General features: G+C 34.6%; 1 protein-coding gene and 1 pseudogene across 3 annotated transcripts in view; both read right to left on the bottom strand.

Moving 5' to 3' along the window:
• The window catches only part of COL11A1 (collagen type XI alpha 1 chain), a 491,277-nt gene that overhangs the window by 170,481 nt on the left and 301,031 nt on the right, over positions 1 to 19,765 (bottom strand). For all 3 annotated transcript variants that reach the window (XM_032487215.1, XM_032487218.1, XM_032487217.1), the window contains one exon: positions 5,147 to 5,314. In XM_032487215.1, coding sequence (XP_032343106.1) covers positions 5,147 to 5,314 — 168 coding nt within the window. The remainder of the gene's footprint in view (positions 1 to 5,146; positions 5,315 to 19,765) is intronic.
• LOC102524144 lies at positions 10,216 to 18,347 on the bottom strand (annotated as a pseudogene).

Below are 19,765 nucleotides of genomic sequence, written 5' to 3' on the forward strand. Positions count from 1 at the left end.
GAGTCAGAAATTCCAAATTTCCGAACTATTCCTGGACCATCTTATTATTTGTGAGCTTACTAAGTGGCCTCAATAAGTCACCAAAGTTCAAACGGTAATAAAAATACAAATTTAAAAACCAATGGGGAGGGGACTCCGTTACGCTTTGTTTGCAATAATTGTTGAAGCTGTATTCAAACTTTACTACCACTCATTCAAAGCACAATGATTATGTAAAACTGAATTCAAACTTAGGAAACAAGATCGTGGTGCCAGTTTGTTACCGCGAGGAGGGGAAAAAGGCCTTGGTTCTTTGCCTTACCTGACAGAAAGAATGCGAACAGAAGACTGAAAGCGTTGTGGTAAACAGAAGATCTTATTAGCAGAGAAAAAGTTAGTAGAGTGCACCTTCGAGAATTGAAGGTGGGCCAACCCAAGAGAAGAAACAAAGGCCTCACTCCTTTGTTTCTCCTGTCTTCTATCCTGGCTTAGGGGCGTTCTCTGACAGCTCGTGTCCCTTGAGTGCTTAGACGCGCCCATTTCCTTTGCGCATGCTCTTACCCATGATGCACACAGAAAAACCCATGGGAGGGGCCCAAACCGCAATGCTAATTAAATTATAATGAGCACTGGGTTATGTTAAGTTGGGTCCTTCTCTTTGCGCAGCCACAGCGGCCGCTTCTAACCAGCTTCTTTGTCGGCACTCATTTAGAGAAAGTAGAACTCTTCAAAGCCCCTTATCCTGGGCGCAGGTGTACCATAATTTTCTGGATTGCTCTCTTCCCTTTCCTCTCCCCTTGCCTGGTGCTCATTTCTATCTAACTGCCTAATGAGTTCAATATCAAACACGTAGTAAGCACTTTTGAAACACTTAAGTAGCACTTTTGGTGTAAGATTTGCATTTTCTGCCCCTGTCTAATCTGTGGCCATCCATCTTCTCTTTCAAGAGGCTTTGCAAGGACCCAATACATAAAAGTCGCCTCTTCAAAAGCTAAAGAGTTTCTGACCAGTTATTCCTATCACACAATGAAGAAAGCTTACTTAAATCATTAGAGCTTTAGATACTGGTTGATTTGATTCTAAATTCAAGAAGGTATATTTTTTTCTTTTCTTTTCCCTCTCACCATCCTATCTTAAATATCCAGCATGGGGCCTGATCTACATAAGTGGTTAGTAAACATTCATTAAATCAATATATCAAATGATTGCCATAAATATCTCTCAGATAGTTAAGCAATGACTATTATATACATTTTTATAAAAACACTGCATGTAAAATTGTGAAGTTTATTTTTCAAAAGTAGTTTTACATATATATATTATTAAATCCTCTTACTACCTTGAGGCATAAGTAAAGCAGGTATTATTATTTGAAGAACAAGACTGTTTAAATTAAAAAGTTTTCTATATACAAAACTGGCATATATGTGCATGTGTAATCAATGATATCTGGGCCAACACCAAGAGCTTCCATATTCAGTCCATTCATTCCAAATTCTATTATATATAGTAGTATAAAATAATAAAAATGTTATGAGTATGACTGCCATGGAATAAAATTCAAAAGACTACAGAAGACCAGAAATTCCATGTCTAAGAATTTATAGGGGTAAGAAAGATGCTTCTATGTAAATATATTATGTTAAGTCAATTTATCAGAACACTACTTTTCAGCATAAAATGTTAAAATGACCTGCAGTGGTTAGGACTGATTAAATAGAATACAAAATGTCTATATATCTTTTGCAACCACTTAAAATAATGTCATGGAAAGATGTCTTATGAAGTGGAAATTATTTAAAATGTTGAAATTAAATAAGAATGTGTCACAAAGAAAGCAGTCAATTAATTTTAACTATTTGATTCTAATCTATCTAGATCTAGATAATTATCTCCAAGCTAAAAAAAAAGTTTCCTTAAAATTCTCAATTTTAATTTTTAAAATAGTTTATCAATATAACTTCACTATATCACAAATAGGTCATAAAAGCCTTGCTCTCATGGCAAGAAATATATGTATATGTAATATAAAGAGAGGGAGAGTTTTGTTTGATTTGATTTGTATAGTTTAAAATTTTATATTTAGGAAAATCAATAGAAGAAAAATAACCATGTAAATAAAATGGAGAGTTAATAAACACATCAATTAACAGAACACATTTTACCTGCTTATACTACAAATAAAAATCTAGGTAATTCAGCCTATTATTGAGGAAGTTTCATAGCAAATAAATTTGTTATTCAAATGAGTAGCTCAGAATGTTGAGAATCCTAAGACTTCTTTCCTTAAATGTACCTCAACTATTCAAATATCTCATACATTGAAAAAAATGATGTGAAAACAACATGAGCTAGGGAAAACATTTTTTTTCATTTTTGCAAAAGCATTATGAAATAATGTTTACATAGAGACATTTAGAAAGTTTTGGGCAATAATGTACTCATATAAGACTAAAGAAATTGTAACAAATTTTAATTAATCATCCAATTTATACAGTACAGCTTCTGAGAATTGTCAACCTCTAACTACACTAGTGAGTAAAATCTTTCAATTATGGAAGTATTCCCCAATTTTAAATTCAGCAATAAGCTTTTAATTATAATGCTTAAGCTGACCTTTAAAAAAAATTTAGTTGTCTAAAAAATCATGACGAGGCCAGAATGTTCACAATGTAATCTAGGCGCCTCCTTTAGTCTCCTCCCTAGAAGATGCTATTCAAAGTTGTTCATAACCCACTAAATTTATCAGAGAGAATTCACTATGAAATAAGTTCAACAACAGAAATGAAACAACTTAAGATGTGAAATTTTATCTAAAATAGTAATCATCAGTATATATGACACAGATAAAATGTGGAATTTTTCATCTTAAATAATTTATGTTTTGAAATGTATAAATACAAACTAAGAATAAAGCATCCTCTCTGGTAAATGACTGCTGTTAAAGAAAAAAATGCTATTATTACCTTTAATAAAAGTGTATGCGTAAATCATATACATATAATAATAATCACAATTCACGGAATATATCAGATTCAATAATGATTCTCAAAATGGGCTTTAACATCAATAGATATTGCGTCCATGAACACACTTGATATATTTGATATACAAAAGCACAATAACTTTATTATTTGATTTTAATTTTTTAACTTGTGGTCAATGTATTTCCATGCGAAATATGTTGCCCTTTAAATAAAATCTCTTTCTTATGTAGCTTAGTGGTTGGTAGGATTTTAAAAATGAAGAGTGAAGGTCATTTTGCATAGTCGGAAAAGCTTCAAGTCTTAAAAAAAAAAACTATCTCAGCTTCATATCATTCACAGGGTTTATGATTATATTTAAATACTTCACCTTTCTAACTCCCAACCCATAAACTGAGTTTAAATATTCCACAATCCAGGTGGTTAGGAAGATAAAGATTAATATGCACAAAGTTCTTTGCACAGTATCTGTCCTACAGCAGGTTTCTAAAAAGGCCAGATGGAATTTGCAAATCACAGCTTCTATCCAGTTCACATGCACAGAGTTCTCAGATATTTAAATTCAAGGTCTCAGATTGGGACTTTGGAGGACATAGCCCTTAATTCTACAGAATATTACAGTGACAACCTAAAATCCCTTGCCCCTACCCCAGTGTTGAAGTTTCCAATACTACTCCTTATGTTACTCATTAGAAAAGAAGGTGCTGTTGTGTCTTTTCATAATGGAAGAAAAAGTATTCAAATAATTTTTCAAAGATATTTTCTTACTTTTTTTAAAATAAAAAATACTATTCACATATTCACTGTTCAAATTTTTAATGGTGAATGTGTCACTGGTAATTTTTGTTAAATGCCCTTTGCATTATTTTGGCAGAAAGCTCTGCCCTCTAGGAAGGTAAGCCTATAATCATTTGCATGGGGTAAAAATGACGTCTCTACCATAGATAGCTCCTCTGTCTGAACTACTCACTATTAGAATCGTACGCCTAAGACAATGTTGTGAGCAGGCTGAGAATAAATGTTGATATATTCTGTTAAGCAACATGGAAGGAGATTCTAGAGGCATATGTTGCATTCTTTTTTCATGAATAAAACAAAAGAAATAGTCAAATTAATCAAAATAAGTACCACACTAGAAAGGCAGATAAACAGATCCTGAGATGACAAGCCAAATATAAAAAAAAAATATAAACTAACTTCTTGAATATTGCTAAAGCTTTCCATTAATCTATTTTTCTCTCTTGAAAATTCCCACCCTTTTCCTGTGTCTGCATTGGAATACGAATAAATATAAAAGCAACTTAATTTTTACTATTCAAAAGTTTCATATTTGACTTGAAAAATACTTCATGGATTTAATAACTATTTTAATTTTATTGTTGAAGTCAGAAAAATTATTCATTAACCGTCTTTATATTTGTAGTTTGGTTACTTTTGTCCACCACAAATTATTGCAAAATTAGAAATATTTTGGAAGAATCAATGATTTATCAAAATAAATGTGTTTTCAAAAATACTTTTAAATGCTCTTCCCTGAAAAATATGCTATCTTGTTTTGCAATATTTTTAGTCCCTTGATTCGTAATTTTTCTATTGTTACAAAGTAATTTTATATGAAAATAGGGAATTCGAATTTCTTTCAGTGGGGACAGTAGAGGATAATATGAAGAATTTAAATGATACATTGCTTCTTAAAAGATCCCAAACCACAAAAAAGGAATACTTTATATTACAGACAATATTGACCTTGGCAACAGATAAGACCTGCATTAAAAATACTAGCCCCCTGTAATCTGGACAAGTCAGAAAGTCTCAGTGAAACTCAATTTCTTCTTCTGTTAAATTAGAACAAGGACACTCAACTTAGTAAAGCCATAAGAAAAAATAAATGACGTGTATCCAATAGCCCACAAGCACTCGTAACAAATTACCTGCTTAGAAAATGTGATACCCAGAAATTGTCATTTCACTATTCAACTCCCTTTCCCTACATTTTCATGATTTCCAGACAATTAGTGCTATTAGGTCAATTAGTGCTTTCATAGGCAGAAAGAAAATATTCACCGAGTATTTTTCAAGACATTATGAAAAATCTCCCCATAACAGTACATTATACAGCATGATAAAAATAAATAATGATAATTAGCAAGGCAGTAGCAGGCATAGCAATGAAGAGAACGTACCTGAGAATAACTGTTTTGTTGGGGCACTGAGTTGTGCTTGCTTTGAAACTCTGTAAGCAGTATCTGAACCTTCTGAATTCTTTCTGTTTGTGCAAAAGCCCGTTGTTTTTGATATTCCCTCTGGAGAATTGTGAAAATCTAGAGCCTTTAGTACATCGACTGGAGCAGCTGAAAAGTAAGTTAAAAAATAAGAAAACAAATTGAACAAATGAGCTAATATTAAAATAAGTATTTTTTAACAGAGGAAATAGTTTGTAGCTCGAATCTGTTTATCACGTGCCATGCTTCCCTAACATTTGGGTTGGGAAAGTTGAGGATTGGCGCAGCATGTAAAATATAAACCATAATATTCTCAAACACTAAATATCTCAAATCAGAAATCAAATTACAGAAAAGCAAAACAGATATTGAGAAAGCCAGCATCTGTATATATTCCACATATATTCCATTAATTTCTAATAGAATCTCTATACAACTATTCATAATCTAAACAAAGGTGATTTTGAAGATTCAAACCCATAATGAATGCTATATACAAATATTGAAAAATGTGCAGTTACTAAGCCATACTGCATACCCAGAGATAAAAGATGTCTAAAAGAATAGGTAGCAAAATATACTCCACTTATTTTGAGTGCTTTCCCATGTTAGTTATTTACAAAGTATATATGAATATATGTATACATTTTGTGAGAATGTATATATCTGAGTATCTGTGTGCACCTGTGTTAAGTGTGCATGAATATATGTGTCTATGTATAATTTGTTGATTTTTAACCGTCTAAATTTGCCAGAGTAACCTCACGGACATTGCTTCATGCTTTATGATTTAGATTGGAAGTCCCCTGGAGACAAGTAATTCTTTTTTTCCCCTTTTATGTAGCTGTAAGGTGTCTAGCGCAGGATTGTTCATTGGCAGAAGCAGAAATTTCCCAAATCCAGTCCATTTCCAGTGACCTGCTACCATGAAGTGGTCAACATAAAATAATTTTGGAACCTTAAACCTCCCTTTTGTAAGTATAATCCTTTTGGATAAACTCAATGTTTCAAACTGCTTTATTGGAATATAATTCACATACCATGCAATTCACTCATTTAACCTGTAGAATTTATTGGTTTTGGTATATTACACTTATGCTATTCATTTTTTAAATTGTGGAAAAATATATACAACATAAGATTTGACATTTTAACCATTTAAAAATGTACAGTTTAGTAGCATAACTACCTTCACAATGGTGTGCAACCATTAGCACTATCTGTATCCAAAACTTTTTCATTATCCCAAATAGAAACTGTTAATCATTCAGCATTAACTCCCTATTCCCTGCTTCTGCCCAGGCTCTGGCAACTGGTCCTCTACTCTCCATCTCTATGAAGTTGCCTATTCTAGAAATTTCATGTAAGTGGAGTCATATAATATTCCTCAAAATGCTAAACATAGAAGTACCATATTACCAAGCAATTCCACTGCTAGGTATATATTCAAATGAATTGAATGTCAGGACTTAAAACAGATACCTGTATGCAAATGTTCTTTGCAACGTTATTCACAACAGTTAAAAAGGTGAAAACAATCGAAGTTTCAATCAATATGTGAGCAAAATGCAGTACAGTCACACAAAAAAAGCCAAAAAAGGAATGAAGTTCTGATACATGCTACAACATGGGGGAACCTTCAAAACATTATGCTACGTGAAACAAACCACATATAGAAAAACAAATGATTTCTTTTTAGACCCTGAAATTCCCTGGCCCACAACTAATTATGTACTTAATTCACTAGGCAAGTCAAAACATGAACATGTGGTGTAAGCATTGTTAGAAAACCAGATTTTAGAATCCATATTACTCAAAATACTTTTATTTTATTGGCTTTCTATCTTTATTCAAAAATAAAAGTATTCAGAGAAGGCCTTGTGTTGGCCAATGTATCACTAAGCATGTCTGAGACACAGTCCCTACTGCAAGTATTTAGATTTTAATTAAGGAGGCACAATACATGTGCCCCAACGACTGTTTAAGAGGCAGTGTCTAGGGTTTTATAGAGACTCACACAGTACTCTTGTGCAGAAGGAAAAGACGTCACTTCTGGCAGAAAGTAAGACCAATGTTATTGATTTGAAAATTTCAGTTGTTGGTTAAAAAAATACAGAATTGTCATCAAATCTCAAAACATGTTGAGTTTTATAAATCCACTGTCACTCGGAGGAGTTAATGAGAATGAAAATGGAACTGACTGTAGAATCAGGAAATACCATCACCACAATTTATCACACTCCACAGAGTAGGGAGTGACCTGCAACAGAGTGGTATTCTTTGAAAATTAACAGTTTCAATTAACACTTTTTTATAATAACTAGAGTTAGCTATAGAATGTACAAATGAATGAATGAATGTGTGAGTAATGTGCATCTGGTCATTTCTTAAATTAATTATTAAATTACAAACATATGTGAATGAAGCTTTATATAATTTTTTACCTTATAACAAATGTTTTCTTTTAATAATAGCAACTGTTTACCTATTTTATCAAGCTACTGAATGAAAATCAACATATCCAGAAGAGTACATATCTAGATTATTAAAAGTCAAAAATCCATTTCTTTATGGAAATCAGACATTTTGAAGGGATCATTAACCCTATCAAGTATGATACTCTTTAATTTAGCCTTGGAATATTTAAAAGAATAACAACAATATTCAAGAATACTTTTTGCAGTAGTACTGCTTGCAATGGCCAATTTTTCAGGCCAGTCAGATACCTGAATATTCTCACATTCTTCTTTTCTCTTGTCATAAAACTAAGAAAATAATAACTATATTAGCTGCGGTGCCCAGAGACCTAATACTTGACGGTCACTAGGCTAAGTTCTTCACAGCGTTAACCCTCACAGATCTTGCAGGCCACGTGTTCTTGTCCCCACTGTGCAGATAAAGGAACTGAGAACCAGAAAGCAAATGAAGCACTCCTGAAGTCTGTGCAACCATTGAATCTGGCTCATTCCACTTGGTCATCCTCATTGCTACAGCCCATAAATAAAAATAGTGCAAAAAGAAACTTAAAACATAAATACACTATATTATCTTGAGTCAGTTCATTGATTCCTCATGTTTATATTTGCTTTAAATTAAACTCAATCCATGCTTCAGGGTATAAATTACTCTGAAGGAGACTGTTTCTAGAAGCACAGCATCTAATCTGCTTATTTTATCTTATCTTCTTGCTCTGAAGCCATTAGCAAAACTACATCGGGAAAGGGTAAAGCCTCCAGGATCTACATGAACACAGCTATGAAACCCGTAATTCTGTGAAGAAAAGGATGCAGCCCCATGGTCAGGGTCCCAACTACATATCAGTAAATAATACATAAAATGAACCACAACTTTCCTTCTCTCCAAACTACCCTTTAACAGGATGATCTTTTCCAAGAGCACAGGCTTTGTTACATTTGTTAGTTTCTCCTTTGAAAGTAATGTGATAAAAACACACTCCCTCTACAGGACTTGAGAACTCTATTTTTAAAGCCTAAACTAAGTTCTGTGTAGAGACACATGATATGAAGCAATAATTCACTCTACCAAAAATAATTTAATAGGGATAGGTAATAAAGATTTCAAATAGTTTTTTTTTCCCAGAAGTCATATAAAGTTACAAAAACGTAAAACTCAGTTAATCAACTCAAAGATTTTTCCTTTCAAGTAAACTAAATCATGAATTAAGCCACTTTGAAATCTGCCTGTTATTTGATCTCATAATTATAACGTTTAACCAATTCTCATTATATGGGTTCTACGATTTTATATACACTCACACACAAGGAGAAACTATTCCTCATATGTTATTAACTGAACTTCAACTGTTTAAAGATTAAAAGCAATAATTTATTGTAAATTAACTCGATGTGTCTAAAAAAGTAAAATCTCCATATTCAAATCAATATTAAATGTCCTTAATATTTTGTTTCTATGGTGCCAATACTAATGGCACAGACCATGATTAACATTTCAGATGTATTCAATCAGCACAATATTTTGTTCAATAATATTTTCCTGCCTTTTATTGTACACTTTTTTGTTTACTAAATGGGAGAATAGGATAGCAGACCCAGTGCTTTACTACAATAGCCATTTAACTGGTTTCAATGCCTTTTCTCATCAATCTGCATACCACCCGCTTGGGGGAGCTTCCAAAACTCCATGCCTCAAGTCACTTTGCTTAAACTCCTTCAGGGAAACCCATTAACTTCCAGATTGTATGCATACACCTTGCATAACAAATCCTGATGATCTGGATACACCCACTTATTCTCCCAATTCCCCACCACTACCGCTTCTCCATCCTTTATCTCATGACCCCTTAATTCCTTCCTCACTCAGTGTTCCAACCATACTGGACTCAGACTTCCCAGACTGCCCACCATGTTCTTTCTCCTGTCTCTGAGCTTTGATAAATCCTTTGCTGAGGAGTAAGTAAAATATAACCAACGTGCAATTTCTTCCTGAAAGCATTTCCCATCACCCAAAGCTGGGTTAGATACACTCCCCTCTATCATAGTACTTTTCACACTTAGTTTTAATTATTTGCCTACACTTGACTTTTTCCAAAACTAAAGGAGAACAAGTACACACACACACACACACAGACTATATAAAATATTGGTTAACTGTGAAAGACAATAATGTGAAACATATAGAAGCAACTTCCTCTGAAGTCCACAGGGCTCTCTTGTCTTGAAACAAACATTTGAGAGGGCCTAATCTGTCTTTCCTATTGTGTTCTGTTGAGCTCTTGAACACCTCCACCAACTCACTGATCAGTCTATCCCAGGTCTCTAAGCTTTTCTCCTTGGTGCCTATGGTGTCTGCTTGGGCTACTGCTCTAATGTCACACAATGCTTTGACTGTTTAGTCTCTAATTCATTCCTCCTTTAAACTTCTTCACATACTCCCATAACCGGTAAGTAGTATAGAGCAGCAATGCAAAGTGTTGGAGAGCCAGACTGGTCTGAATCCCACATCTAGCACTTAGCATCTGTGTGATTTGGACACATTTACTGCTTTGTGCCTCAGTTTCCACATCTGTAAAACAAGAAAAATAAAATGTATACCTAAAGGAGTTTTTGTGAGAGCTGAGTTGATATGTATAACAATGTCTTAGAAGAGTGACTAGGAAAATTGTGCTTATGGGTTAAGACCTCCTTGATGCCTATTTTTGTATGGTACATGGGATTAGAATGTTTTTACATTTTTACTTGATTAAAAAAATTAAAAGAAGCATAATATTTTATGACACATGAAAATTACATGAAAGGTTTATGTTGGAATATAGCTCTACACTCATTCATTTATACATTGATGCTTTTGCACTATAATGACAGAGCTTGGTAGCTGACAGAGATCATACGTCCCACAAAGGCTAAAATATCTACCACGTGGTCCTTTTAAACTGAGTTTTGAAGGATAGGTTCATCAATGAGGAGGAAGGTGACAGAAATATCAGATATGACAGCATAGGTCCAAGACAGCACAGAGTTCAAGAAAATGGAACTAGTCATGTCCTGATGAGACATCAACATTGAATGAATTTATATGTCCAAATTCTCCCTGACACATCACGGCTGCTGAAGACCTTGAGAAAAATCACGTCTCCTCCATGAATAGTCACAGCCACAAACTCCAAGTAAGACATCTACACTAACTCCTATCTGTTCTCCAAAGCCCGAATTTTCTGTTCCAGCTGAAATAAACTTTCAGTTTCTAAAATGTAGTGTACTTCCTTTGTTGGAGATTTTTTTCAATCCTTCCCTAATTGGCTATGGATAGTTGACTTGATTTTTTTCAATCGTAACTGTCATCAGAATCTCCTGGAGAGCTTTTCAAACATATAGCTGTCTGGGTCCTACTCTAGAACTAATGCAGTAGTTCTCTCATGCTAAATAACTTGAATGACTGGGGTGGGGCCCAGGCATTCATATGTTTTAAGTTTCCCAGATGAGTTTAATGGGTAATTAGGGTTGAAACCCAGTGGACTCAGAACTAATCAACCTTTTGATACCAGCCTAGGCATGATGTTCTTCAGGAAATCATTACTTAACCCCCCCATGCTGGGTTATGCGACCCTCTCATATGATCCCAAATGCCCTATATTCCTCTTGGAAAACTCCACACTCTATTTTGTTTGCTTGCTTAGTTATCTCATTTTCATTCTAGGCTGTGTGATCTCAGGCACAGTGTAGGTCTAAATTGTGGTCGTGATTTCTCTGTTACATACTCATGCCACCTAATTTCTTTCTCTCTCTCTCCCTCTTTGCCAAGCTTGTAATTTATTGGTTAATGTCTGCTTCCCCTGATAGACTGTAAACTCTCTGACAGGAAACATTGGCAGTATTGATGCTCACTGTGGTATGCATAAATACCACCGCAGCTGACACAAACTAAATAATCAACAGAGATGTTTCATGAATGAGTGAATAAATGAGTAAATGGGTGGCTACATCCTGTCTCAGAGTTGAAGCTTCTTTCTCATCCATAAAAAGAAGAGGACCGGGGATGTCGCCTTTATAAACAGCACATTGAAGAGCTTGACAAGTGGTTTCCATTCGTATCAGGGATGGCAAGAACATAGGTCTGAGGTGACTTTTCTAAAGTATGTGAGATGCTTTCCCCACTACTTGACAGTCACTTATCCTCACCAGTACTTCACATCCCAGGCCATATATGAAGTACATCATTAAAGAGAGAAATAAAAATGAAACACAGAAAGTTATAAAACATCTCCCAACCAGTCATGAAATGCATGCATTGTTGCCCTAGATAAGTATTAAAAAAAAAAAAAAAAAAAAAAAAAAAAAAGGAGTGCTCCTGTATTCCCGTGGTAGTGAGATGAAGGACTGGCAAAAGGAAAAATAAGAGAGAAGTGATTATCTGTTACAATTTAACTGCTATCAATGATCTGCTATATTTCAAAACTGTAAGAGCCCTTAATAAAGAGTCTAAAATGTAGGATATGACAAGTGAATAGACAACAATTAATAACTCAATGTCTGCCGTGGGAACAGCTCATCTTCTAACCCACGGTCAGCATTTATTATCTGTATAACTTTGGGTAAGCTACTTACCCCTCTGAGACTTTTAGTTTCTTCAATATAGCCAAATTTTGACAATGAAATAAGGCATTTTAATTTATGAGGATCATGTTTAAGACATAGTAAGCACTCAATGAAAATAATACTTAAAAGCACTATTTTCTCAACATTTTTACCTTTTTAAACATCTCTAATAGTTCCAGTGAGCAGCACCAGCGTCTCCCTGGAGCTGTAATTCACCTGATTTCTGTTATCCATTTCCTCTGACTACCTTGGGAAATCTATGGATAGTCAGTAGAAGACTGAACAGTTTTCTGTCCCTAAAGGTTCATTAGATATCATCCATGAAAATCACATGATGCTTAGCAATCTCTCCAGCATGTCCTTATGTTATCCTAGGGACACGTAACCCCAGGAGGCTTCCTGGGACTTAGCTTAAGCAACAAGTGAATCTCAAATCTATATTTTTGTGTTCACTGCTCCATTACCACCCTGTAGCACCACTTGACATTAATACATTGATATCATTAATATTTTTCACTTTCAACAATTGTGTCTTCACATTGCATAGATATTAGTATAACTAAATTAACCCTGACTTGCTGTTTGTTAAAAGATTTTTTAAAAAACTAATATTTCAGTGTCTTTTCTCTGATGCTATTCCTGCATTTATTTCAGACACACATATGCCACATACCAACCTTGTATTATAAACCAACATGAAGTATTACAAAATAAAACAGATCAACTTAAATTTTCCCATATTTAAAGAGGTGTGGAAGTTCATCTTTAAATGCCTATGTGGCATAAATAATGGCAATTAAATCACATAAGTGACCTATGTTCCAACACAACTCTATTTGGCTTAAATTACCAGATTTTTTTGTCTGCATTCTATAACCTAATCATTGTAGACAAAAAAGTACAAAACAAGAGAAATGAACTGCTTGAATACATTAGTAAATTGCAAGTTTAAGATTATAGTCAAACAGTTTAGATTAAATAGTCCTGGGCATGGAAAGTGTTTAGTTTATTTTCCCCCAAGGAGTTCTACATTAAACTTAAATGTTTTGCCATTTTAAGCCTATTTTTAAAGAATATATTTCCCTACAGGAAAAAAATGAATAAAATAAATGTAAGCACCTCAAGACTCAAGTTTTTGAGAAGAAATATCTTATGCTTCTTGGGAAAAAAATGGGTATTTGATATTCAAACAAAGAACAGCATCAAATTGAGAATAGCATGGACAAAGACAATATAAAACAGGAGCCTGGAGTTTTAGGAGTTTTATAGTTAATTTTATGAAACCAAACACTTAACAAACCTGTTGGTACTACCATTTCAGAAAATAAAAACTCAATGATCAAATGTAAATGTACTTCCTTATAACTCTGTGAAAATACCAGTTTTTTGGGAAAAAAAAATCAATTACACAGTGAAACTCAAAATTGGAAAGGTCAAGGAAAAAAATAAATAGTAAAACATTCTGAAGTGGAACTAATGGAAAAATACGACTCATCAAAATCAATTGTATTCTAATGGAAAAATATGACTTCCATCAAAATCAATTGTATTCGTGACCAGTCACTGTTCACGAGTTACTCTAATTCTGACCTACCTAGTGGTTAAGAGAAATCTGTAAAACACAGGATCCCAGATTTAGTGTTAATTAGGAACAATTAAAAGTTTGCTTTTAATATCAACATGTGTTTACATCTTCCTGATGAAATCTAAATTGTAATTGCTTTCTAGGGCTACAGCTGGGAACATCTCCCCTCTACTTTCTAAGTAACTACAAGTCTTACCTCATTGTTCTAGTAAACCAGTGAAACAAAGTACAAACTCCCGTTACTATTTCTATATGACTATAACTCCTTTTTTTTTAATTAATTTTAATTTATTTTTATTTTTAATTTTTGGTGGGAGAGGTAATTAGGTTTCTTTCTTTCTCTGTTTATTTATTTATTTTAATAGAGGTACTGGGGATTGATCCCAGGACCTCAATGCATGCTAAGCATGCATTCTACCACTGAGCTATACCCTCCCCCCCAACTATAATCTCTTAAAACAACTGGATCAATGTGCTCGGTGGCTATCAAAAAAGTACAATATTTTACTATGTGGAATTCGGCCCTCATATTGTCTATATGTAAATATGTAAAACGAAATGAAAGGCCATGGGAATTATTTGGAGAAGTATGACCTAGAAGCTGCCCAAATTATTTAAGGCAATATTTGTACTCTAAAATGATTTGATTCTATATTTTATACAAAGCCTTAAAATAAAACCTCAACCTTTATTTTAAATGTCATTACCTTTCATAAATGACAAGTATTTGAGTAGTAGCAAGGAGGAAAACAAAGCATTGAATGAGTATAGGAAGGGTTGAGGAGGCATGGATTTCAATATAAAACAAGAAAGACAGGAAAAGCCTCGATAAGAAGATGATGTTTGAGCAAATTCTAGAAAGCCATAAGATGTTCCTCTACCCTGATATTTTTACAGAATGGCACTGTAAGCAAAAGGAATAGCAAGTGCAAAGAACCTAAGATAGGAGTTGGCCCAAGATAATGGAGGAAATGTAAGGAGACAAATATGTCTCCAGCAAAGGAAATACTAGGGGTATAAAAGATGAGGTCAGAGAAGTAACGGTGAGGTCATGCTGAAGGCTGATTGTATAGGTCCTGTGGGATCTTCAAGGAGTTTGGATTTTATTCCAAGTGAGACGGAAAACCACTGGAAGTTAAGGAGAGAGAAGTAACATGAACCAACTACTTTTTCAGACAACTGTGGCTGGCTATGTTGAGAACAGACCCTAGGGGCACTGGAGCGGAATCAGGGAGCAGAGAAGAAGGATTGCTCTAGTGTAAAATTTTGGGTTTTTTTGTCATCTTGGACTGAGAGATGAAGTACTTTGTCAGATTCTGGACATATTCTAAACACAGAGCAGACAGAAGTTGCTGATAAGTGGATGTGGAGTATGAGAGAAAACGAGTCAAAGCTGACTCCAAGCTTTTGAGCTCAAACATCGTGACTAATTGTGTTGCCATTAACTGAGATGGGGAAGACTGAGAGGAACAGATTTCAGGAAGGGGGTTCTGCAATTCAGTTTTGAGCATGCTAATTTTGACTTAGTAAATGCCATTGGAAATAGCTGAAGAGGCCTTTGAATATATGAATCTGAAGTTCAGGGGCAAGGTCTGGGATAAAAATGAAACTGTGGGAGTTGATAGCCTATTAATGCTATTTTAAATTATAATTAATTTAAGTAAGGTTATGGTTATTTTAAAACTCTATTTGATGGAAGTTTCCCTGGAGTAAATCATTATGATTTAAAAATGCTTGCAATAAATATTTTGTTCTCTCAAATAATCAAAATAGAGATCTTGGTCCAACTATTAACCCTCAGAAACAAAAAAAATCACTATGTACACTTTATGTTCTAAAACATGCTATAATTTGGTTAGCAACAAGAACAATCATGTGTTAAGGTTTAAAAATGTTAGGCTACTTTTTCTTATAATAGATTTTATAAATGTGTTGAACATACTCCTTTCTAAACTAGGAAGATTATTCACTCATATTTTTCAACTCTATGATGGTCATAGCTTCATATCAAGTGTGACTTAACTGTACTAAGTATCATTGAGAACCCCAGGTGACTCTACAACAGGATGACTATTCCAGAAAAAGCAGCATGGCCCTAATTCCTGGTTATTTGTCAGAGAAGCCAATGGTTGCAAGCAATTGGAACCACCTAGTAGGGATAGATATCAAAGTATGCACTGACCCTGCCAACTTAGCAGCCTTCCTGCACTTTTCAATTAGTCACATTATTCCATTCTACAGAGAAAAACACACCCATATTGTCTTGTGTTATGTCTTGTCCCCTAATCCAGCACTCTCCTGGTAACATACATACTCCATGAGACTAGATGGCATACCATCTTTGTAGTCCTGGCACCTAATACAATGACTGCACATAGGAAAGAGTCATTTAATTTTCACAGTTATTGAACAACCTCAATCCTGAACTTTCTCATATCATAAAAAGCCTATATGAACTGAAAGTCAAAAACAGAAATGATGTCACGACTTTGAGAATGGCAAAGGAAGAACAAACACTAGGTGAGACTGTGATATTGGAAACGCATGGTCAAAGTTATTAAAATACGTTTATTATAAAACTAAAATTATATTTTCAATACAATCATTTGACTTTAATGTTGAGAAGAGCAATACCTATTGGCATTTGTTATACGCTATGGAGAGGAGGATTTTTTAAAAAAGCATCATCAACATCAAAATCATAATCATTTGATCTACTTAAATCAGTTTTTGCAGAGCCAGAGCTGTTTGGCAATGAGGTATTTATCAAATGATATGCACCTAGCAGATAAATAACTTTTCACTTGACTTCCAGTGCCCTGTTACACAATTCAGGCATATCCTAATTTCTGTATACATTATTTCCTATTATGGAAGGTTCATAAACCTTTGGTTGTACATCAAAATTATCTGAGCTGCAATCAACACCTTATCCTCATTTAACAAAAATTTACCAAATGCTTACTATGCGACAGGCTCTGTTCTTTGTGCTTAGGGCACACTAAATAAAGCAGATAAAAATGTTTATCCTAATGATTTCAGTGGAACTAAAATATACAACAGATAGGAACAGAATATAAAAAATACAAAATTTTCATCCAAAAAATTCTACAACTACTATATATTAATCTTAGTAAGCGCTTGAAATTTTACAGACTCCTTGCCTTTCGAAGATGGTATTTCATAATATAATAATTATATGGGTAATATGTAAATTACTTTCTAACCTGAAGAATTAGTTTACTAAAATAAACATAAAGTAATAAATATAGACAGGCTACTCTTTCTAATAGTTATGAAGCAAAATCAGACAATCCTTAATAGCACATAAAATTGAAATAAAAGGTTCAGAAATGAATATATGACAGGAATTATCCCAATTAATGCTTTTACATATTGATATCATTCTTGGATTTAACTTTCTTGTTCACCAGTAGACAAGTGAAATGATGATTTATGTTACTGTCAAAGCAAAAATATGACTTCATATATTGTTTTTCTCTTTCTGATTACTATGTTAAAGCCAACTACAGTTTTAGAGGTAATATGGTCAATCAATTGCTTCAGATATATAAAGATATCTTGGAGAGACTGTGCAAAACTATTTTGCAGATGAAGACAGCTAGAAAGAAGTAGCAATTCATTTACTTTCAGAGAATGAGTAGAAGAAAAGGGAGGGAGGCTCTAATTACTGCAAACAACAAGACGTGAGAAGGTCACTTCACTCAACTCCCAGTTAACTAGATTTTGACTTTGTTTCAATCTGTTGAGCAAGGTAAAATAATTAATAATCTAAGCCGTGACTATATCATATACTGTGCATTCTGGCATCTTGGTAGACACTGGGGAAAGAAAGAAAACTAAATCACAGTAATTATTCCCCAGCTACTCCTAAAGGAAGGCTAACATATGAATCAGAATTTTAAAAAATAATTATACTTTGTGTGTGTTGGGGGCGGGGTTTGAACCACGTGTCTTTCAGATACATTTTCCCCATTGATTACATTCCAAACAGCTTTTAGATAATCAGGTCTGACATTTTTATATTGAAAAGTAATAAACATACTCCCATACATCAGTCCCATAAAGCGGAATAGACCTGTTGTTCTTTATAATGGATTCTGATTAGAACAGGCAGCAATTTGTAAGTGTCCTTGTTCTTTAATGAAACCAGGCCAACCCTAATCTGAGCCTTGAACACTAACAGATACAACAGTCAACTTCTCCTTAAATTAGTCAAAGGAAATAAAATAACATTTTCTAGCTTCCACTAGAGAATCCACTCCCCTTTGAGTTTTCCATCATCATTAGGGCTTAGGTTTGTCCCTAAAATGGAAAGCATGTCAGGTCCGCCACCACTGAACTTTAATGCAAACTGAAGAGCTACCTGAATTGTAACATCACCTTTCACCAGAGTTTCTTTATATTTCTCCTTGGTGACATTCAAGTTATTCACACAATTTACATATTTGCTGTGGTGCAGCTACATGATTTGTGCATTAATGTTAGGCCCCAGGGCACCATAGTCATAAACAAAGTCAGGGAGGCTGTGCAGAAGCATTAAGAATACACTATATAGTAAACATGGACAAGTGATCAAGAGCAAGGGCTCTCTGGGTTCCAATCCTGGGTCCATCTCATAGTAGCTGTATGACCTTAATCAAGATAATGAACTTCTCTGTTTTTCACTTTCCTCATGGGTAAAATGGAAATTTTAGTATTAGTTTACTTCCAGGGCAATTGTCAGAATGAAATGAGATGCTATATGAAAAGTGCTTACAACAGGGCCTGGTACGTAATAAGCATGCGCTCAGTGTTACAGCTTATTATTACATCTGCCTGGAGAGATGAAGCTTGAACTAAATCTTGAAATATGAGAAGGCATTTGCTAGATGGATGAGAGGGGAACAGATATTCCAGGGAAAGAGAACAGTGCGTTTAAAGATAGGGGAGAATACAGGCAAGAGGTTTAACGTGCCTGAAGTGCAGGATGAATGGGAGTGGGGCTGTAGCAGGTGGGAAAAGGCTGATCATGACCTGGACACACAGAGGGACACATCCTGAAGGAAGCTCTACACTATGATGGACCATTTGGATAACGCATCTGTCCTCAAAACCAGTGAAGTATTTGAAGACTCATCAGGGTTCAAAAAGAAGAGTGACAGAAGGCAGTAGGCTGTGCGCCTCTCTTGGTCTAAAGAGAGAAGGGGAAATACCACTCTAATATTTACAGCTCTTTCTCTGAAGAGCGATCTAAGCGCAAAGTATGAAAGTTCGCTAGAGCTTCTTACTAGTTTTGTCAGGAATTGCAATGACTGCTTTTTCTGGCAGTCGTCCCTTTGGGAAGCTGTTTGTGAAAATCTGAGTAGGGAAGGAAAGCCAGCCACCTCCTACAGTCCAAGGTTCACTCCTTTAAGCCCGGATGTCAGTCTACCAGTCAGACAGAGGAAGGAAGCTTCCACTGACACTCTGTGCGCCCAAGTTCTATGAATAGGGACCTTCACTGGCCTGTACAGTACAGGGCCATTCAAGAGCAATTAAATTTGGTTAAAATAAGAAAGAAATGCTTTTTAAGGAAAAAAAAAAAAGAAGGTTTGAGGGGATTGCAAAAGTTGATTGTGCTAAAGCACTTTTACACAGGTTTGTTTTAGTTCTCAATTGTCAAGTCGTATTTAAGCTGGTCTCTTACTCTGAAATATGATAACCTTTCTTTTCTCTGAGTTCTTTCTCCTAAATTAATAGCACTGTCTCTAATTCCATGCGCAGCAAGCAAAGAGTTTATTTTACCAGATAACAGTAGGTCTGGTGATCAGCCAATGTCTAAAGAACCACTAGCCAAGTCAGTAGTAGGCCAAAGACTGCAACTGATAAATAGATACTACTCGCTAAATCACTGTAAAATTGACTTTCATCTTCTCTACC

Source organism: Camelus ferus, chromosome 9 (genome assembly GCF_009834535.1).
Source record: "Camelus ferus isolate YT-003-E chromosome 9, BCGSAC_Cfer_1.0, whole genome shotgun sequence".
NCBI classification, from domain to species: domain Eukaryota; kingdom Metazoa; phylum Chordata; class Mammalia; order Artiodactyla; family Camelidae; genus Camelus; species Camelus ferus.